General features: G+C 40.8%; 1 protein-coding gene across 3 annotated transcripts in view; it reads right to left on the reverse strand.

Moving 5' to 3' along the window:
* CREB5 (cAMP responsive element binding protein 5) overlaps positions 1–22,962 on the reverse strand; it is a 424,247-nt gene that overhangs the window by 311,909 nt on the left and 89,376 nt on the right. For all 3 annotated transcript variants that reach the window (XM_055293576.2, XM_063608985.1, XM_063608986.1), the window contains exon 4: positions 15,182–15,303. In XM_055293576.2, the coding sequence (XP_055149551.1) occupies positions 15,182–15,303 (122 nt within the window). The remainder of the gene's footprint in view (positions 1–15,181; positions 15,304–22,962) is intronic.

Raw genomic sequence — 22,962 nt, forward strand, 5'->3', positions numbered from 1 at the left:
AATACAAAAAAAATTAGCCGGGCATGGTGGCACATGCCTATAATCCCAGCTATTCAGGAGGCTGAGGCAAGAGGATTGCTTGAACCTGGGAGGCTGACATTGCGGTGAGCAGAGATTGTGCCATTGCACTCCAGCCTGGGCGACAGAGTGAGACTCCACCTCAGAAAAAAACAAAACAAAACAAAACAAAAAACAAAAAAAACAAAGACCAGGATATAGTCAGTGCAGTCAAGATATTTTCATGTGTTTGTCAAGGTCAGGCATGGCTTGATGTTCTTCTGCAAAGCTTCCACTGGACATTTTTTCAAGTAAATTATATTAAAATGCATATGCACACATAAAGACAGGAAGAAGCAGTCTGAAGTAGCGAGAAACACACTAATTTTCCAGCAGACAGCCCTATATACTCAATCTGCAACTTCCTAGCTTTGTGACTTTCAGCAAATTATTTAAACTCTTAAGCTTTAACTTCTCATTGTGTAAAATGGGGGCAAAAACATCTATCTTCTAGGATTGCTATGATGAATGGGATAATATAAACAAAACTTCTAGAACGGCACCTGACAAACAGTAGGAGCCCAAGGAATGATGGTGAATTTTATTATTACTAGTTTGTAATCTCAATTCTAATAATGTGATGTTATATTTCCCCACTATGTCTAAATGTATATAAAACAGGCTTTTCATTTATCTCTCTCTTGGAAATTGGAAAGAAACTAGGAGTCATATTAACATAACTCAACTGAACGTAATCCTATAGGATAAATTAATATCCTTTCCTAACACATTCTTCTGGCACATAAACTCTCTGTGCACTTAAAAACAGCCCTCTGTATCCGGTCAGAGACACCATATTGTGCAGAAGTACCATGGAAGTGGTTTGAAGCATGCCAAGTAAGACTGGCATATACGTGACTTCTCTGTAGAAGGTTTTTTAAAAAAGTGCAGTCATTTAGTAAGAGCTATTTGCTGTTTTAAAATCTATTAAATACAGGGATTGAAGCAGTAGAAGGGTTATAAATAAACAATAAATCATGCAATTATTACTGTTTGAATTTTGGCAAGATAATAAAAAGAGCAGGGGTATAATCAGGAAATAATAGAAAAGATCTGCAAGGCACCCCTGCAATTAGTGATAAACAGAGCTTGGCTCAGAGTCGGAGCTCCAATGTGGCTCTCATTAAAGAGCTTTGAGACCTGTTCTTGGGGCAGACCTCCGCGAGCTTAGGGAGAAGTGAGGTAACCAAAATGTCAGTGCACACCCTCTTCCAACTTCAGATAATCTTTTCCTACAGTATTATAACCACCTGGGCTGAAATGACTACCTTATGCCAAGTGAAGACCAATCCACAGCCTTCCGAAACTCTAATTGAGATGTTTCCTGTTCTCAGCTTTTTCACTCTTTCCTTTGTAATACCATAAACACACACACACACCTATACACACGTGCACAGGCAGTTGCATGCACACACACACACACATGCACTGTGCAATGGGTGCCTTGGCTCATTTTTGCTTCCCCCTTTTCTTTTGCCTTCTTTTATTAATGGTACCTCTTAAGGAGATAAATGCCCCCACACAAGTGATACCACTTAAACAGATAAATAGTCCACACTGGAGAGACCCAGAGCACAGGAGAAAAAACCCCTGTCTTATTAGACTGGAAACAGACACACTATATTAATGCAAAAAATCAGCATATGGTTCTAATAGGCTTTCTTAAAATGATTTATCAGCTGTGATTAAGCCCTCAACCAGCCTGTCTATCTTCATAAATAAAGCAAAAGTGCACCTTGCTCTAAAATGTATCTGCAGTATCTTATTACCCAACCCTGTACACTGCATTCCATTTACAACACAGCTCTGGGGAGCCAAGAATTTGTGTGCAATCACAAAGTGTGTGCTCTGAAGAGACTGCCAAGATTTAGAACTCTTATCTCAGAGAGAGTCTTTCTAAAAATCCATTACAATGAAGGCTTATCCCCTCTCTCTGTGCCACAGAGCTCGGCATTGCTGAAATATGAACAGGTAATTAAAAGGGTATGCCTGAATTTACAGTCAGTCCAGTGACACAGAATCACCAAACAGCTGTTGGGAAGGGGATTTGGCCCTAGGAGCAAGTTACCTCTGCCAGGGAGTTGCAGGAAGTGGGGATCACTTCAAAAATCAGACTTGGTCTCTTCTTTTCTATGAATAGGAAAGGAGAATGCAAATATGAGTAATCCTTGTTTGGACCTCATGCCCCAACTGGTTAATACGTCAAATGGTCTCGGTGACAAATGTGAAAGGGAAGAGGCCTCCCCAAAGCCTGAGGCAGGAGGATGAGGAGGCAACTACGAAGGAGGAAGTTGGCATAAGTGTGTGAGCATAGCAAGTTATAAACTGATGTTTAAAAACTGACCCGAGTCAGCTAGTTCATACTGAAGGAACACGGCTCTGTTGAAGTAGTACCTACCTAACCTTTGATGAAAAGCCAGTAATCCAGGTGGATGAGCTGAACCCATACCACAATGCAACTAAACAAAGTATTTTACTGGATCAGTTCCTTTCAAGCCATTCCTAGCACACACCAAAGCACCATTCCTATTCTCCTTCTAACACCAACTCATATGCAAAAATCAGAGACACACATGTCCTTCTTTAGGAGTTCTTGTCCATTTTCAATTTGGTTTAATGCACATTATGTGAGCTCTCAATGTTTTTTTATAACAACAAACCACTGTTACATGATTTAGTTATGTTTGTTTGGCATCCTGAGACTTTGTCAAAAAGCAGTCAAATTTAAGAAGAGCAAAATGTAAAATAGAAGAGAAAATAATGCTGGGAATATGCCATCAGTGTTATTAACAGATGTTTTTCCTGCAAAATACACCAGTACATTGTATAAGTGCAGCACTGAGCAGTTGTGGTCTATGACTGTTGCATTCAATTAGAAGGACTACTTTAATGAGGTCAAAGCAGTGCCTCTCTCCCACCATCACAGACTGCACCCCTGGCCCTGGCCAGCTGTCTTACAATATGTGCCTCTGGTTGCAAGGAAGTCTGTGGGAGGGCATGTGTGTTTGGATCTGTGTAAATCCATTACCACCGAGGGTAAATCAACTCTAAGTTCACCCCCAGCTTATGGGTAAATCAGTGATGCCACCTTCAAAATCAAAGGGCAGCAGGTAGTTATGCTTTGATAGCAATTATCTGTTAAAGCTGGTGTTGAATTGAATATTATAAGCAATTTAGGTATAATCAGAATGTCTGCCAGAACTTCCTAGAAATTGGCATGAAATTGTTCCCAAAGTCTGAATTCCCAGCTTTGCCTAAAACATATACACGTGTATGTGTGCATTGTTGTGATACAAATAAAAAAACCTAGCAGCGATCTGGATCAAGGAATTATTTCCTTACTGCTGACATGCAGGAAAAAGATGCCTCTTCCAGGCAGCAATGTCACAACGGTGTTATTGTCTCTGTGAATGTGGAGTTTGGATTCCTGTTTCTTGCTCACTTTTTGGACACTTCTTGTAGTCAACATCAGAAAGGATGTTCAAAGTGAGATGCTCTAGTGATGTATGAATCTAACAACCCCTACCTAGGAACCAGTTTTAATGTCAATTCTTCAGATCTTGATGTATTCTAACTTCCTATGTTTAGAACTTCAAAGTTGTCAAAATGCCCATTTTACCAGTGAGAAAATAAAGTCATGTGTGACTTTTAGAGAGCAATGGAATGGAGCTGACTTCTTGCCCTTGTCCTGAGTTCAGACCACACTCCGCGTCACATCCTCACAATCCACATGGGGGGAGTGTGGATCGCCCAGGAAGTGTTTGGAGGCCACTTTCAGGTGGCCTGGCAGCACGGGGAACAGCTCTTTGGCACGACACACTGAGGAAGGGGTTGCCAGAATTCTGGGCCATCTTGTTTCCCTCTAGCCATTTGAGGACCAACCGAGTGGGGCTACTAGGGTGGGACTCGCATGCCCACCACATTATAGAGCACTGAGAAGCCCAGACTTCCTTATCCAAAGGCTTGTTGCTCTGGTTGGAGAGCAATGGACAGGAATGCCTGGGCCAACCATGCCAACAAATTCAGCAATAACCTTATGTTCATAAATCCTCTGGGAAAGTTCTTAAGCTCTGTGCATAACAAATCATGCCGGGAGAAGGAAGGCAGGCAGGGGATGACTTCTTTGAGAGAGGCTGTGATTTGAAATGCCCAGTGCTGCATCACCTGTAGTCAATCAGCCTGACGTTTACACAAAACATGACTGCTTTTCTTCTTTGGGGAAGTGACTGCTTGCAGAGCCTGAATAAGCCCCCACCCAAACATAAAGCCCCAGAAAAAGGCTGTGCCCAGCACCAACTCAGGCAGGATTCGGTCAGCACTATGATTAACTTTCAAAGTTTTCTTAGAACAGATGGTGTATTCTGCACGTACCTCAGATCCTAAGGACTCCTCTGGCTGCAGCCACACTAAATCCAAAATGTGAAGTCCTCATTTCACAGAGAGGACTGGGAAGCAAGCTGCTCCCCCACCCTCAGCGCCAGACAATGAATGGAAAGCTTGCAGGTGGGACAGCCTCCTTCTAGCTTCAAAACGCTCGAATGTTGTCTTACAAAATGTCATCATACACACTGGTCTCGTCCTGCCAGCAGCAAGTGAGTTCTATTAGCAAATTTGTGCTTAGAGGAGATGCTGAAAGTAAAGTCCTTTCGGAATTCTACTTCACCCAAGAGCCAAACAAGAGGACTGGACTGGTCACACAGAACAGAGTCACAAATTCTAACAAACTGAACAACAGCTTTGAATATCCCAGAAAGCAAAGCACAGAGGGAAACCTAACAACAGTCAAGCAGAGAAGCCTGTGACAGATACCCCACTGCACACAGGAGGAGCAAGTAAGGTGACACTGTGCATGGCCACCCAAAGAAAACAGCCTAGCCTCCTCACCAACCCAACGGGCTTGTAAGCCCCATCTGGCTCACCAGAACAGCTAGTTCCAAAAAGTACATGAACATAGGTACCAGTAATTCAGAGGGGAAAATCCACCATTTGATCAACTTTCCTAAGTCTTTGGGCTTTGGTGGTACTTGGGTGAAGAACAAGGGAAATGGCCCTGCATGGTTCTGATGCTAAAATCAGTCATTGTACCACAGGTTTGAGCTGACAGCCAACGTGCTGGAAATGCGGATGGGAGGAATGCTCGGAATCCCAGTTCCTGGCCTCAGACTTTTCAGTATGGAAATAACTTTAACAGCACACAAATGCTGGAGCAGAGTTCTCAGAGTAAATCACTCCCATACCTGCTCCTAGCCGTACTTAATGTTCACCTGGATTTACAAGATGATGGAGGCAGAGACAGTTTCTTGCAACTATTATATTATTTTCCTTTCCTCTTTTTACAATGTCAGTTTTTTTCACATCTCTGTGAGGGGCCCAGGTAAGGGACTTAGTTACAGATGCTGAGTCTATCATTTGGTCCAGTTTTCCAAATGTGAATGCTGTTTTCTGCCTAGAACGGAAGCTTCATCTTTAATCATTTAGTTTTAATCTGGCCCAGAAAACAAATCTGTTTTCCTGCATGCCTTTGGGAGTATTAATGCACGGCCTCGCTGAGGACAGCATGAGCTTCCTCTGCAGATGCAGATGAGCCCAGGTACACACCCCACTCCCTGTGCCTGTCTGGCACGTCAGAAATCCTGAATTACTCACAGCTCGAAATGGATTCATTCGGAGAAGAGTGTCCATTCGATGTTGTGATTCCATTTGGGTTAATACCTTGAAATCGCAGCCTGGCTTGCCTGCCTTGGGACAGGTAAGAAGTGATTTAAACAAGCTGAGTACCTGACCCAACCTGGAATTTAAAACAATCACCCTGATGAGAAAGTTCACTGCTGGGAAAAGCTACCTTTTTCCCAGACTTTAAGGCGGAGCTTCCTAATTGTTTTAGTGAGGACCATCCCAACCACCAGAATCCACTTGGGCTGATTTTCAGCTACAATAAGGCTGCCTGATGGGACGGCAGGGCGGGCCAAACAAGTGGCCCTTACAGGCTGCAGCTGAGCTGAGGGCGGTGCCTGCGGAGCTTCAGGGCTGCACTGTGGTTTTGGCTGTTTTGGGTTTCTTTCTTCTGTCATTTTTTTTGTTGCCCCCACTTCAGTCCCAATGTTGTAGCACCAGCATCAACTGACCACATGTTGCTGTAGTAAAATACGGCATGAAGCTGTGTTTATAAAATTTCCAACATATCCCCTTTTTATACCCACAATGTCCCACACCGACCTCTCTAATTTTTAACAATGATAATATTTGGAGGAATTTTTTCTTTAACCACAAAGAAAAGGCAAACAGCTTCAAGAACAATTGTTTTCTTTACTTTTCTTTTTTTTAAAAAAAAAAAACAAGGTGTCGCTCTGTCACTCAGTTGAGTACAGTGGTGCGATCACAGTTCTCTACAGCCTTGAACACCCGGGCTCAAGCAATCCTCCTGCCTCAGCCTCCCAAGCAGCTGGGACTGCAGGTGTGGGCCACCAACCCTGGATAATTTTTTTTTTTTTCATTTTTAATACAGAAGAGGTCTCATTATGTTGCCAAGGCTAGTCTTAAATTCCTGAGCTCAAGTGATCCTCTCGCCCCTTGGCCTCCCAAAGAGCTCGGATTTCAGGTGTAAGCCACTATACCTGGTCACTTTTTTTTTTTTTTTTTACTTTAAACATTTCTGTTAGTTTTCACTTTTTAAAAAAATGCATTCAATTTTACAATAATACTTATTACAATAATACTTATTGCTAGGTATCTTTTTAAAGTTATGTTAAAGGTCAAATAACCTTCTTAGAATTTGCAGCAATAACCCAGTAGGAAGTAAGAATGGTCTAGGCTTGAGGTAATAGAAACAGAAAATAAAGGGAAGATCTGAGGACTGTGTCTAAAGAAATTTGATTGGACCTAGGGAGTGGAACAAAAGAGGGTAGGGAGGGAGCTGAGTCCCAGAGTAGGAGGGTGAAACATGCCTCTAACAGAACCAGGGGAGTTGGGCATGGTGGTGAGTTTGTATGGGAAAGCCCTGGGTATGGTTTCCGGCATTTTGAGTGAGGAATAGCACTGGTATGTTCAATGGGAACATCAGTAACAGCTAGAGGCTAGAGACCAATATTTATGCCAACACAAGGGCTAGATGTACGAATAAAGGAATTGTTTGGGTGGACTTGACTCTTAAGCTATGAGCATGTATGGGTTTTCTGAAGAGAAGGTGTAAACAAAAACCACCTGAGAATGAATACATCCAAAAGACAGGGAGGCAGAGCTGGACACCCAGAGAGGTCAGAGAAAGGCCAGGACGTTCCACATAAACCACTGGCTCCCTTTTTTGTCTCTCTTGACAGTTTATTTCTCTGCATTTCCAATGGAGAAAAATATTACTGGTATAACCACTTATAATTATTCCCTGTTAACTGAAGAGGCCGAAATCAAATTATCATTAATAGCATGTTTAATGGACATTAATTCATGTCCACATATGGACATGAATATGTTTTATGAATATGTAAGTCCCTTGATTATTACCATCCCCAGTCACAACTGAACAGGAAATGCTGGTGCAAGAAAACACTATTTTACTCTGCAATATTTCCAACACAAACATTGTCCAAATTAATGTCCAGCTTCCTCTAGCAATCATCATGATAGAAATAAAATAGGGTCCAAGCATTCTCCAGTCCTTCCTACTCTGTAGCTTCAAGGGAGACATTAGTACCTCTGATAACACCCGCCACAGGCATGACATGAATGCGCAACCTTTCTAATTCAGACTCCAGCCTCTGAAAACCTTGGGCCAGTTCTCAAGAAGACATCAGACAGAGACTTCTATCTTGCCAGAACAAATGTCCTGTCATAGCAAATATAAATAAAACCTGTGATAGGCCAGGCATGGTGGCTCACACCTGTAATCCCAGCACTTTGGGAGGCCGAGGCGGGCGGATCACGAGGTCCAGAGATCGAGACCATCCTGGCTAACATGGTGAAATCCCGTCTCTACCAAAAATACAAAAAATTAGCCGGGCGTGGTGGCGGGCGCCTGTAGTCCCAGCTACTCAGGAGGCTGAGGCAGGAGAATGGCGTGAACCCGGGAGGCGGAGCTTGCAGTAAGCCAAGATCGCGCCACTGCACTCCAGCCTGGGCCACAGAGAGAGACTCCGTCTCCAAAAAATAAAAAATAAATAAAACAAATAAATCCTGTGATAAATAATTTAAATAATTAATACTGAACTCAGAGAACAATGAAATCTGCCACAGGCTAGGAGACATTCATCTGAAATTACTGTCACAACCACCTCCCCCCTTCACTTTGCCTGATAACACTGGTTGAAGACAGAGCCACCAGCTGCCAAATAATCAAGCACTCAAAATCAAGTGCCCAGTCGCAAGAGATAAAATACTTTTTTTCTTTACTGTGAAAATTAGCTTGTAAGGATTCATCAACTAAGATCCAAATAACCTGAATATGAAAACTCGCCAAGGGAGATGATGAACAAATATCTGTCACCAACTTAGCCAGTATTCCTCTAAGCTGTAAGCTTCCTGAGCTGCTCTCATCATCTACATCAAACACTTAATTTTAAGTGTTCGCTCTTTGCAAGACAATAGACTATGTATATTGCTGCTTTCAGGACACCCTGTCTTTTCCCCAAAAAACCCAAAGACAAACCAAAAATGAACTCCTATGAGTTAAAATGAACTCCACTCCATTTTAAAGTTGAAGCAGAACCTGAGATCACATTCATTCACATATGTGGAAGTAAATACCAACTCTTAATAATCCCTGCTAAGATTGTACTCATTATTCCTAAATCCTAGTGACCTAAAACACATGAAATAGCTTCCAGTTTATCCACTGGTTTAGTCATTCCCCTGAGTGGGATGCAAAGATCAAGCCAAATTCCCTTCCAGCGTCAAATTCCACCTAAGATGAGGGCATAATTTTAACCTGCAAGGAGAAAGTTGAACATGATTTACATTTGTAGTGCACTGAAATGGGAGGACAAAAAGAATCCTTATAGTATAAGCCTTAGGGTTTTCAGTCACTGGGGTGGTGGAAGAAAGAGATTGTCATCTCCAATATCATTGTCAATGGGTGTTTCCTTTCAGTCATGCTGATAAAAAAAGAAATGAAAAGATCAAAAGCAGCCTCATCTACTAGGATTAAGCAAACATGAGGACATTTTCAAAACCTGGATAAAACCAAGTTTAGGTTTCAGAATATTCTTTTTCTCCAGACTTCTGGGGGGAGGGAAGGATTGTTTTACACAAATATCAGAGAAGCAACATGTTAGCATAACCGGAAATGTGCAGCTGTTGCAAGTTTGCTCAACTTGGCATCTTTTATTTTCCATCCAGCACCACTCATACCTTCCCCACAGGGCAGCGATGCTGGCTAGCTGCTGATGGCACAAGATAGTGTAAGAAGGCAAAGTGCCTCTCTCTCCGCACCTTCTTGCCCCAAGTAATGGGTGGCATCGGGTAACATGATTTCCAGGTACAGAATTTAATCAGATTAAACAGCCTGCTTTGCGGAGCTGAGGCTGACCCCATGCCCTGTTCAGTGACTCCTGCTGAGCTGGGATCCAAGATCTTAAGATTGTAGCTTGTCCCTTGTTCCATGTGTTAAACAGTCAATACTCTCTGGGGATGGACTTCACTTTTAATCATTTTGGTAGGAATTTTAGAGCATGGAAATGTCCTAATTTCCTATTGCTGCATCAGCATAAGGAGTCCGATTTAGGTCCTATGGGAGAATAACAACACTTAGCACTTATACACCACACTTTTCATCTTCAGGGTCTTTAACCACGTTAGGCTGTAATGTTATGTTTCTCTTAGCAAGACAAAGGAGTTCATTTCTAGTCCCTTCAATTACCCTTCCTTCCTTACACACATATACATACACATACACACACACACACACACACACACAATTATATGATAAATCTATTTCTCATCTCCTAGATGTGTGTTATGCATTTTCTTTTTTTAAGTCATTAAACATCAAAGGAAAATTCACACACCTCTTTTTTTCTTTTTCTGTTTTTGAAAATATTTTTGTTTTTCTTTCCTCTAACATGGAACACAAAATCAACATGCCGGTTGTCCATTCAACATGTCTGCTAGGGCTGGGCTTCTCGACTTGATTTCATTCTTCATAACTCATGGTCTCCTGCGTTGTCTCTGGCCACTGAGGGGAGTGCAATCCTCTGTGTCGGAGAATTCTGGAAGATTCTGCCCAGCTCATGCTCAGACCTCTCTACTTTATCTCTATTCACTTCTGGCTCAGGTGACTCCACCCAATCTCACGTACATAAACAGTGTTTCTACATTAGTGACTCCCAAATCTGCATCTCCAAGCTGGTCTTCTCCCTTGAATTCCAGACCTATATATCCATCTGCTGGTCCAGCATCTCCACTTAGCAAATCTAAAAAGAAACCCCCAATTTTCCCCTTAAACCCACTCCTCCCACAGGCAATTCCATCCTTCCAGTTGCTCAGGCCAAATACCTGGGTTCATCCTTGGTTTTGCTGCTTCTATTACTTCCCAGTCTAACCCATCAGCAAATCCTGTTGGCTCTCTCTTCAAAATGTACCCAGAATCTATCCACTGCCTCCATCTCCACCTTGAGCCAACCTGCTATCAACTCTAATCTAAATTCTTTCAATACCGTCTCAACCGGTGTCTCTCTCAGCCACTGCCCTTCGATAGTTTGCTTTCAACTCAGCAGCCAAAGTGATCTTTCTAAGATTTAAGTCCAATCCTCTCACTTTTCTGCTCAAAACTGTTGTGGCCAGGCACAGTGGCTCACGCTGGTAATCTCAGCACTTTGTGAGGCTGAGGCGGGCAGATCACTTGAGTCCAGGAGTTTGAGACCAGCCTGGGCAACATGGTGAAACCCCATCATTACAAAAAATATAAAAAATGAGCCGGGCATGGTGGTGGGTAACTGTAGTCCCAGCTACTTGGGAGGCTGAGGTGGGAGGATCACCTGAGCCCAGGAGGTCGAGGCTGCAGTGAGCTGAGATTGCACCACCGCACTCCAGCCTGGGCAACAGAGTAAGAACCTGTCTCAAAAAAAAAAAAAAAATTGTCCTATAGTTTCCCATCTCACTCAGTTAAAACCAAAGCCCCTTTACAAGGTCCCTCAGGATCTGCCCTCCCAGACCCAGCTCTCTAGCCTTATTACACCCCCCTTGGCTCTCTTTGTAATTCGTCCAACACACAGAGCACCCTCCAGCCTCAGGCCTTTTCACTTATGTGCTTTCATCTTGGAACATTCTTCTCCCCAGTATGTACCTGGTTCAGGCCTCCTCCCACTTTTGGTCTCTGCTTACCCATCTACTAACCAGTGATGCCTGCCTGACCACCCCCAGCATGCCCCGTGCCCCTTCCCTGCTACACCTTTCTCCATCACACTTATCACCATCTGACATGTTATAGATTTTTTTTTCACATGTTTATTGTTTCTCTTGCCCCCTAGAGGTAAACTACATCAAGGCAGATATTTTTGTCTGTTTTTTGTCATCTTTATTCAGTGTTGTATTCAACAATGCCTTGGACAGTGCCTACCATGTAGTGGGCACTTGAAAATGTTTCTTGAATGAAAACTGATGAACAAAAGTTTCTTATATGTTTCAGGATATGAACTAGTCTGAGTTCTAAGCCATTGGCAAGTTGAGATTTATGATACCTGATAGTGAATTACAACATGCTTTTCTAAGGGGAAACAATTCTCTTATTAAAGATTTATGAGGTTATAAGCTTCTATTAATATGGCAATTGAGGCTACTGTGGAAAGTGTTGTCTGCTATATATAGTATTAATATAGATAACGAGGGCTTTCTCCAGTGGACATAACCTGCTTACAGCCTGTGCTGATTCTATATACACATTGGGATGCTTCTGGAAAAGGATGCTGGGATTAGAGTCTGTACAACAGACTTTTCCCCAGTGGACAGCCACATGGGTCAAGTAAGGATCAATTCTCTATTTGCTCTTTGACAGAATTTTCTAGACCAACTGCAGCTAGAAGTTTTAAAGGTGGTGTGCAGAACCAGTCCAATCTTTCCAATATTTTTTGTGTAAGACACATAGAAAGTTCAAGCAAGAACTTTCTTTAGTCAAATTCTCCAGATAAATTAATCCATCTTCCACTTTACTAAAACCTAATGAGGGAACCAATGCAAGTCTAAAGACTCAAAGGAAAAGAAATCGGAAGAGAACTAGAGATGTAGAATTCAAAAGAAGTAATGGTCTGAATGTAGACCAAAAGGAAAAAGAAAAGAATACTAAAAAATGACAAGATAGGCACTGAATAAGAACCTGTGTTTCTGCTTTTTAAGCAGGAAAAGAAGAGCTGGGGTGGCAGGAGGCCAAGGATGTTGACAGCTGGAAAAACCTGGTCAAAGGGGTAGGTAAAAGAATATTGTCAGGTGGGGGAGCATTGCTCCTACTCCTCATTTCCCTGCCCTGTGACTTCCAAAGAAATGCCAGAGCAAAAGCCACCAACGCAGCCCTCTTTGCTGCCAGAGAAGTCATTGTGGTTTAGCCCTCAAGAGAATACCCTCTCGTGTAACCATGGCCACCTGAAGCTGGATTTGGCCCCTCTGGTTTGAATGAGGCAAAGGAAGAAAAAGCCTCAACAGCCTGAATGTTGTCCAGCTTCCCATGCGTGCAAGTGAGGCTGAGGCATGAGACAGTGGTGTCCTGGGACGCTGGCCCTAGACCATGGGGAGGCTGGCCGTTCCCCACCCACACACCTATCATGAAAGCATCACACGGCTATGAGCAACACTTAAAAGAGAGAAAACAACATGTTTCTACAGCTGCAATAGTTCCTTTTCTTACTTTGGTTGCATAATTATTTTAATTTTTAAAATTTAATTATCTATACTCTTTTTCAACCCACAAGAAATTTAAAGCAACTCACGAAACATGTATAGCATGACAGTGTTTTTTAAATTAAAAATCAGAACCAGAGAAAATATAAACTAGAACTGAAAGTCTGGTCTAGGGAGGAAGTACAATATGCTCGTCACAATGTTCGAAAAGGTTTTCAAAGTTTAGCAGTAACTTGGCTTTGTGTTAACCTAGCAGTCAAAGCGAAAAGAGAAACAGAACCAGTTACATGATTCTCATGTCCATGAGGAGAAAAATATTTCAGTTTCTCAGGGGAAGCAAACCATTTCCTGGAATTCAGATCTGCAAGAATTTCCTCACACGGGGCTTCATATAAGAAATCATGAATAATGCAATGGAGAATATCTAAAACCACACCCCGACCATAGGCTTCACAAAACTGTTCTTGGAAAAATGTCTTTAGTAAAATCAAGGGCTCACACTTGAGGTAAAACCATTCTATCAGAAATGAAGACAATGTGGATGAAATACACGTCTTTCTTATGGTTCAGTTTAAGAAGCCAGCTTTGACTATCTTGAGGAATGAATGAACTTAATTCCTCAGTCTTCTACATACACATGTCTATCAAAAAAAAAAATTTGTTACTCAACTAAAGGAAGTTGACTAGATGATGAGAATTTCTTCTTCTTTCGCATGCTATTTTCATGGTTTAAATATATATATATACATTTCTATTGCAACAAAATACAGAATGCATGTCTTTTATTTTTATTAAGTTAATTTTTTAAAGTGCTCAGAACTTTATTATTTGGCTGGCAAATAATAGTTGCTATGCAAGTGCTTGTTTTTTTTTTTTTTTTTTTTTTGAGACGGAGTCTCGCTCTGTCACCCAGGCTGGAGTGCAGTGGCACAATCTCGGCTCACTGCAAGCTCCGCCTCCCGGGTTCACGCCATTCTCCTGCCTCAGCCTCTCCGAGTAGCTGGGACTACAGGCGCCCGCCACCACGCCCGGCTAATTTTTTTGTATTTTTAGTAGAGACGGGGTTTCACTGTGGTCTCGATCTCCTGACCTCGTGATCCGCCTGCCTCGGCCTCCCAAAGTGCTGGGACTACAAGCGTGAGCCACCGCGCCCGGCCACAAGTGCTTGTTTAAAAAAAGAAAAAAGGCACTTCATATCCTTTGAGAAGGGAGTGGAGGAGAGAGTCAAGCATACATGATAAATTAATTATAAATAAATAAAATGAGTTGACTGAGATTTTATACCCCTCTCGTAACCATCAATTATTTTCATGGTTTTTCCTGAAGCTGTACAGGCTGAATACAAGCCCTTGACTATTATGACATGAGAATGTGACAGGAAAAATCTGGTGGAGGGGGGATTATTATAATTTCACATAGACAAGGACTAAAAGGCTTTGAAACACTTAGAGAAATATCAGAACCTTTTAAAATTTCTTTTCCGGATGGAACAGCTGGACTTCAGAATTCATTACTACCTAACTGGTCTTTCCTTTCAATCACCTTTCACATTTTGAATTTCTGTTCACAGACTGTATCTAATTTGTTTCTTAATACAGTGTGGGCATTCAATAATGCTGTATAATAACAATGAACAAAATACCAAAAAGCATCCTCATCACATTGACTTGTGACCACCGTCTCCTTTCATTATTCTTGTAAAGTGATTTTAAATTTCAGGACATTCCCATAAACACCGAATATATTCTTAAGGGTTTCATAAAGTGATTTTCCTACATTTTTAAGAACAAATGATTCACAGTTGTACTTAACCTATTTGTCTCAGCAACAACAGATGTTCAATACTAGGACAAGGTAATATGACCAGGAAATAATTATGAATTTGGTGCAGAATGACTGGAAAAATGATCGAAAACAGACAGTTACAACATGGGCCAAAGTCTGATGAAATCCCCTCTTCTACCATGAAGATTACAAGCCTGTTCTCTCACCCATTGGCTCTATTCTTCTGCATTCACTGCTCATGTAAAGTCTGCTATTAAATACTTAGCAAAGTAAAACAACTGATTGAGAATTGAAAAAATCTGTAAGTTTGACTTTGGTTCAAGATTCTAAATTTTTGATTTATCTAGCTTTGAATTCTGCCATAATCAAGGAATAATCATTTAAACAAAATTAGACAAATACTCACAAATGGCTAAAATACTTCAAGGCCACATCAACACAATCTGCAGTGCAGTGCCGCCTAGTTTCCTCATGGAAGTTTCTAGCAGGACACGTCTCAAGGCGGCCATCCAAGCAAACCTACCCGCTTACTGCTCTCCTCCTCCTGTGCCTTCCTGAACTCGTGCTCCAGGGAGCAGTCCAGCTCGCTGAAGAGGCCCACCTCCTCACAGTTCTTCAGGAATCTCGTTGGGGTCGGAGTTTGATCTGAAAACAGAGTCGGAGAGCTCATAAATGGGTCTTTTTTCTCAAAAGCCAGTAGCGAACATGAGCTAGATTCACTAATCCCCTCCCCTTGCCTTAATTCAAATGTCCACTAGCTATCCACAGTTTCTTGGCCCTTTAAATAACATAACAATATGCAAGAAAATAAAACCGTGAATTCCGAAGCAGGAATACAGTAGACAGAAGGCTGTAGTCTGCAAGGGCTTCTGCTGAACTCCCTCCAGACAACTTCAGGAGATCTCACTCTCCACTTGTCTGAAGTCTGTACCATTTGAATACACATTGAAACATGTGGAATGACCCTTTTTCTTTCTATATTTATTTTAAACTTGAAAAAGAAAATGATTTTGCTAAAATAAGGCCAAAAAAAATCTGACCCAATGTTAAGCCTGACCTCAGGGGGCTGGAAAGAAAAAGGATTTTGCAAATTCTTATAGTAAACAAAAAGAAACAAACAAGCATGTTAATTCCTTTTTCTTAACGGAGAAAGAAAACTTAACAATTCTATCTCTCTTTCTGAAAATCATAGAAGGATGATAAAAGGTTCCAAGTCAAACACATTCAGCTTTCATCCTTTAAAAATGTCATTATTAATTTTATTTTCCTTTGCTATAGCCAAAAAAAGAATGTTCTGCAAATGCTCTTTAAAAGGAAAAGAATTTCTTTCATATTTTTGACTTTCTACAGAGCTTTCTACTTATAAAACTGAAGGAGCTGAAGCCACTATTTGTAGCTTAATATATATGCAGCATTTGCAGTTTATAAAGTATTTTCATACAATTCTTGAGAATCTAGATCTCACGAGATTCTATTAAATAGATGGTAAGTAGAGTAGAACTGCACTTCCATCGTCATTGAGTGCAACCATCTTCCTTGGTGAAGATGTACTTGAGTTGAGACAAACACAATTGTGTAAATGGTCTTTTCTCAGAAACAGGAGATATTAGAACCAGAAAGGACCATGGAAGAAAGCCTAGCCATGCTAAATTTTTGCAGATCAGAAAAACAGAGGCCCAGAGTAATTAACACACTTGCTCAAGGTCTCCCAGGTAAATGGTAGAGACACCAGGATTATAACCAAGGCCTCAATGCTATTTCCACTGTGTACATGTATTATTCCCAACTAACCGTGTAGTAGACTGTATTAGATTAATTATGGCATTTTCCCAGCTTGATCTAGACTGGCTCAAAATCTCTGCAGAGTTCTCTAAGCCATTAACCAGTCAACTGAAGAGGTGCCCTCAAGTTGAAACAAATTTGCCATTCCTGCATTCTCTTTATAAATTCCCATATTATAAGAAACTAGAATTATATTTACTTTTCTAAATCATACAGAGAATAGTTAAGCCCAGTAAATCAGTAAATTGTCTGACTCAAAGAATATCTTAATACCCATGAAGCAGAAAATGGTGTAATATCCCCCATCGAATCAGCCCTTTAGAGGCAATGTCTCTCGATTCCCTCTGGGCAAGAAACTTTCAGCCCCCAAATGGCTGACTGGGATTCCATGCAGCCAAATCCCCATCTGCATTTATTCCCATTCTTGACCTGATCTCCAAGATACTGAGTTCCTTGCATTTCACAGAGAGCATACCACAGCTGTTCATAAATTTGGCATTACAGATAAGGGATGTGTGAAAGAGTGGGTTTTGTTGAAAATTGTTTTATTAGCAACTAATTTATTTATTAAGAGACACACATACACACCTAGGTCCCTAATATATACATATAACTCTTGTGGGTTTATAGAAGACAAAATTAATATTTATGCAGGATTTTGCAATTAACATTTTCACTCACATTGTCTAGAATCTAGATCTCGCATGATTCTATGAGGTAGCAAGAGTTGATACTATTTTATAAATGAAGAAACAAGCTTCCTTGCACAGGATTACACAATTTGTAACCATCTTATCACTACTAAGTCCTCTCTTACCTTCAGACACTATCCCTTTTTGATCTAAATTCAGTGCTTTGCCCTCCCTGATCCAAAGGGCTCTGTTGTGTATGTAGAAAACAATTTCAACAACCCAGAAATCTAGATTTGAGAATACTGTAATACGGGGGAATTTACCTACATTCTCTGGACTTCATATTCCTCGTCTTTCAAAAAAATTTCTTAAGTTGTATGATCCTATAAATCCTAAAATCACCACCATACTCGGTTAGCTTTAAAAAGTCACTGTTCATAGCCCAAAGAAATATGTGACTACATAAAGGACAGTAAAATGGGAACATAAGTAACAGCTGGAAGTTTGATACTAATAGGTCAGAGGCAAGGGCTGGCTATATAGATAAAGGAGTTTTCTGAATAGAAGGTGTATAGACAAGATCTGAGAGTGAAAATAAAAGGGTGTGTGTGCGTGTGTGCATGCATGTGTGCGTACGTGTGTGTGCGTGCATATGCGTGTCTGTGTGTGCACGTGCATGAGCACATATTCTTCCATTTATTGGTTGCTTACATCATGCTAGGCATGATGCTAAGTGCTTTGCATGCAGCATCTCATTAGTTTTTACACCAACCATATTATGTAAAAATTATTTTTCCTGTTTTACATACGAAGAAACTAAGACCTGCCCCAGGCCTGATAATGTGACTTATGGGGTAATTCCTAATTCATAAGGCCAAGTTTGTAGCACTCTGCTGGATCCATCCACAAGTAGTCTCAGCAAGGCAAGTATCCTGTACCAACCAATTTACAGAGGCAGCGATTCCATGAAAAGACACTCCTTTTTTTCAGCAAACCAACTCACCAAGGGAACGAGACACCGAAATATGACAAATGTTGCAAAGGAGGTTTTTTAAAACTCCTTTTGGTGCCGATCTTGCTTGTCAAAGAAATCCCCAAGAATATGCGAGACAGTGAGAGGAGTGGGTAAGAGTTCCTACTCACACTTGCCCTGGTGCTTAGGTCTCCTGGGAACCTGGTGTGCTATTTGCAAACTCTCTGGAGAGGGTAACCCACGGGTGTTTATGCAGCGCCACTTCAGATTTACAAAAGCAGTAACAACAAAAAAATCTTTCAATTCTCAAACTCAAAAGTTACTTGTTTTTAGTTTGGTTTGAGATGGGGTTATTCCCTTCTCTCATTCAGAGGGTCCTCACTGTAGTTGAAGCACTAAAAGAACAGTGAGTGGAAGGCCTGAAACAATCGTCTTGGCTTTAAGTTCTTATTGAAACCAGCTCCTGTAAACCCCCCAAGGGCCTCCTATCAATACTCAATGAGCACACCTTAGATATTATGCACCAATGGAGCATCCGCCATTATTATTCAGGATCTAGAAATCACTGGTGCTGGAGCTGACTGGTGCCTGCTCTTGGCTCTAAATAAGGTGTGATTTACAAGAATTTTAATTTATGGCCATGGAGATTGCACACCATCTTCAGGTCTAATTTCAGCAGAAATAGTTATTTGACAAGGCATTCGTGTGTTGATAGATTTAGCTGTCCCCTTTTTTTAACATCTGCACATTTTCTGGCTTACTTGGAACTGGTACCGTGTGAGATCAAAGATAACTAGAGACCTTGTATTAATTCTCATAAATGTTAAAACAAAAGTTAAGCCTCATTTTCTGGTTCTTGTTGTAACTGGAAAGAATAGCTCACTCACAAATAGAAAATGAATTTAAAATTTGGTACAGTGTGCCTTATCTATTCCAAATGTGGGTATCAACTTTGCTTTTCTCTAACTATATCCTACAGCAAAGAAAATCACATTTGGTAACAGCCCTGGGACCTTTTTCTGGTCCTTCTGCTTTGGGGATGGGAGGGAAGCAGTTGTCTTTGCTGTCTGTGGCTCCCCTGGCCCCAGAGCTTTCATTTCTCCATGGCTGAAGAGGCTGGTGATGCTGGACTGTGTCAATCCCATGCCTGTGCCATCCTCCCGCAACCTCCTTTGTTCATGTGTGTAGGTGTGTGCTGGTATCTGGGAACAACCTTTTTTAAGAGTAGACAGAAAACATCGCTCAACTTGCCTGGGGCTTGGGCTCTCACATGCCAGCCTGAATTCAATTTCATGGACCATCTCATGACCTCATCTCGGAGTTCAGGAGTCTGAGAGAGGCTGCTAGGATGACTGTTCTCTTTACCTCTCTATGAATCATGGCCCTCAATTTCTAAATCTCAAGCAAAGAAGCATAAAGGGATAAAAGGAAGATTAAAAACTGGCAAACTCAATTCCCACTGATGATGGGTAGTCTAATATTTCTGTTATCTTATGTGATTTTCTCAGGTGTTTTAATTGCAAAACTGCTCTTGTAAGATAAGAGAGAGTCAGTAGGATTGTAATGCAGTTCTATTGGTGAGGGATATGAATGATTCCAAAATATTTCAAAAGAACCGAAAGTTGTTAGGATTATCAATTACCAATCAAATTATATGACACAATTTCCAAATCGTGGAATCGCTGCCTCTGTAAATTGGTAGGTACAGGATACTTGCCTTGCTGAGACTACTTGTGGATCGATCCAGTGGATTGCTACAAACTTGGCCTTATGAATTAGGAATTACCCCATCAGTCACATTATCAGCTGGGCAGACAAGCATACGGGCTAAATGCATATGCGACTCTCAGCGCTTCCTATCAGTTCATAGTCTGCCTAGCATTAACAGCTTCAGCCTAGCAAATGCAATTATTCCAACGTTAAACTAAATGACAAGAAAAATGCTAAATTCTGAAATCTGATTCTTCTTTTAAAAAGCACTTAGTCTGCTCTACATTTAATAGTAGATTGCTACCTTACTCCCTTTCAGAGCTGCATTTGTATTATGTGTTTTTCTGTTTCATTTTCCTCAATGGTTAAAAAAGTCAAAGTGACAAATCACCAATTTAAAAAAGAAAAGAAGGGAAAATGCAGGGGTCCCATCTCATACCAGAAAATGATATTAACTTCCTAAGCAAAATTTTCTTTCCTATTGTTCTGATATTCTCAACTATGGTATTACTAAAGGACTGTGAAAATAATGTTACATCCTGTGGCATGAAACTGATAGTGGCTAGAAATACTATAAAAAGCCTCGTTAGTTACAATAAAGGTTAGTTTGAATTAGCGGCCAGTCTAATTACAGGATATTCTTTAAAGGCAATGCATTTTTATTATTTGCATGACTCAGATTCAACCAAACAAAAATGTGGCCTAATAGGATTCCTCAAGAGGGCTATTCAAATCAGTGGAGAAAAATATTGGAATTAGTATATCTATTTTAGTAAGAGTTAGAGTTATCTAAAAAGGTATTTTTCTTAGGTACTTTTGATGTTTTTTTTTGTTACATTTATCTCATAAATATTTCAGCAAATGCTTTCTTTAAAATATTCCAACTTAGTCCCTATCTAAATTTTAATAGAGCCCTAATTTAAGAAAATTTACATTAAATGAATTTTAATATACATAACCATTTGTAAGAGCGATAATCAATCACAACTCACAGAATTCCATGGAATTTTAGACTTCTTTGCAACAAATGTGCCTTTTATTGAGTGTGAATATATAATAGGTGTCTCTCAGTAACACTGATGTTACTATTTCCCTGCATCTGTCCTGAAAGGCAGTGCTACAATGGGACAAACCAAGGCAAACCTGGTTTTTAAGCAATAGATGTGGAATGCTTAAAAACCATCCTGGCCAGGGTGATCCAGGTCAGTGGAGAGATGGAACACCCTCTTACACTCTTGACTAATATACTGGGATCCCTTCATTGCCAAGATAGACAACTGTTGGACTAGATGCTCTTCCAAGTGCCTGTGAGTCCATTAGACAATGCTCTGACAAAGGTGTTTCTTACAACGCATGCTCAACTAGCTCCAAAAGACATAGTTTTAAAGTAACCAATTATATATTCCACACGTACTCACGATCAACCATGAGCTACCCTAAGTGTTCCAACTGCAATCAAGCCACAATTTCAATTTGCATTACTGAGGCTAAGCTAGTAAGAAGGGTTATTAACACCAAGAGATCAAGTCTCTGCTGGCCGAGTGAACTAGGGGACCCAAGGTGATTTTATTATAAAAAATTGCCCTGAATAGCAGAAGCTAATGCTTAACTTTCCACTGAGTCCCTGATTGACTGAGTTCTCCTATACTCTTAATCAAAGGGGACTGGTTTCCAGATAGAACAAAGACTGCAAGCAAGCTTTTCATATAAAAAAGAATACTGCAGAGCAAGGCCTCCAAAGGATTCAGGGGAATTATTCAAAATTCCATTTTGTTTGACCAGCTAAGAATATGGACGAGAAACACGGACAACTCCTATAAATGCCAGTAACCCTTACATTCTATTTGTCACAATGGATGAGACAGTCTGATTTTAAACCACAACTCTTTGTTCTTTGCAATGCTTATGTGTTAGAAGAATCTCCTAAAAACTTTTGATTGTTTTCTCCATTGGATGATTATTAAAGAGATACCAATAATATAAGAAAAAGTAGTTCAGAGATTTATATCCAGACATACAACTGAGACCAAAATGTGTTCTTAGTATGTATAGCTCACACATCTAGGTGTATGGTAAGAAAATTACAGACGTATATGGACTTTGAGCAAACTACTTATTCCTTTGATCTTATTTCCTCGTATGAAAAAAAAAGTGGTAAGGATTAAATGACCTAATGTATGTAAAGCATAGGGCACAATGACTGGTATAAGGGAAGGCAATAAATGGTAGCTAGTATTATTACCATGCTGCCCTCTGGTGCAAGCCATCTCCCCCACCCTCTGCTCCATAAAGATCCAATTAATTCACACAGTGGGAAGTTACTAATACCTTTACTATCAATGGAATTGCCAAGAAGAAGAGGTAAGTATGGGTCGCGCGTGTGTGTGTGTGTGCGTGTGATTTACTTACTCAGTTTTTACAATACCCTAACTCATTCTAAAAAGAATTTGGAGTGAGATATGCCATCTTACCTCCGGCTTCCTCCTTAAAATGCCCAGGGATTATTAAGTAGACTCTTCTAGCAAAGAACCATGAGCAATGGATCTGGGTTCTGTGATTGGATGATCATGATTAGCTTCTTGGGGACAAATGTTTTACTTCCCTGAATTACTTTCTTGCTTTCTCCATGGTGAGAATTAGGTTTAGGGCCTGGAACTAGAGCTGGGCCCTGATTCTAGAGCTAATCCAGGGACACAGTCGGGTTCTGAAGGACTATATTGTCATTAATGTTAGATGCTCTCTATCAAATGGTGAGTGCTGAGAATCTGATGAATGAAGGAAGATGGAATGAAGAAGCCAGTCTTTGCTGCCTCTCTTCAGTGCCAGCTCAAGATATAGTCAGCTGTGCCACACTTGGTCTTGTGGTCTTACCCACATCCAGTCCCACCACATTCAGAGGTCAGGAAGAAAGGATCCCTGAGCCTGAAGTACCCAGAGGCCTTTCCTGACCCCCTTTCCTGCTGGCCACTTGCTATCACAGTCATGTTTTATCTTCATCATAGCACTTGTCACTAACTGATACTTATTTACTTATCTGGGTTTTTTGTTGTTATTTATTATCTCCCTTCCTCTGTGCCCCACTTGAGTAGTAAGTTGCATGAAAAAAGAGACCTCACCTGTCTTGTTCAATGCAGCAATTAACACTTATTATAGGCACTCAATGAGTGTTTGCTGAATGAATGAATCACATGGCGGTAGAAGGGCAAC

This window comes from Symphalangus syndactylus, chromosome 9, assembly GCF_028878055.3.
Source record: "Symphalangus syndactylus isolate Jambi chromosome 9, NHGRI_mSymSyn1-v2.1_pri, whole genome shotgun sequence".
Lineage (NCBI taxonomy): Eukaryota > Metazoa > Chordata > Mammalia > Primates > Hylobatidae > Symphalangus > Symphalangus syndactylus.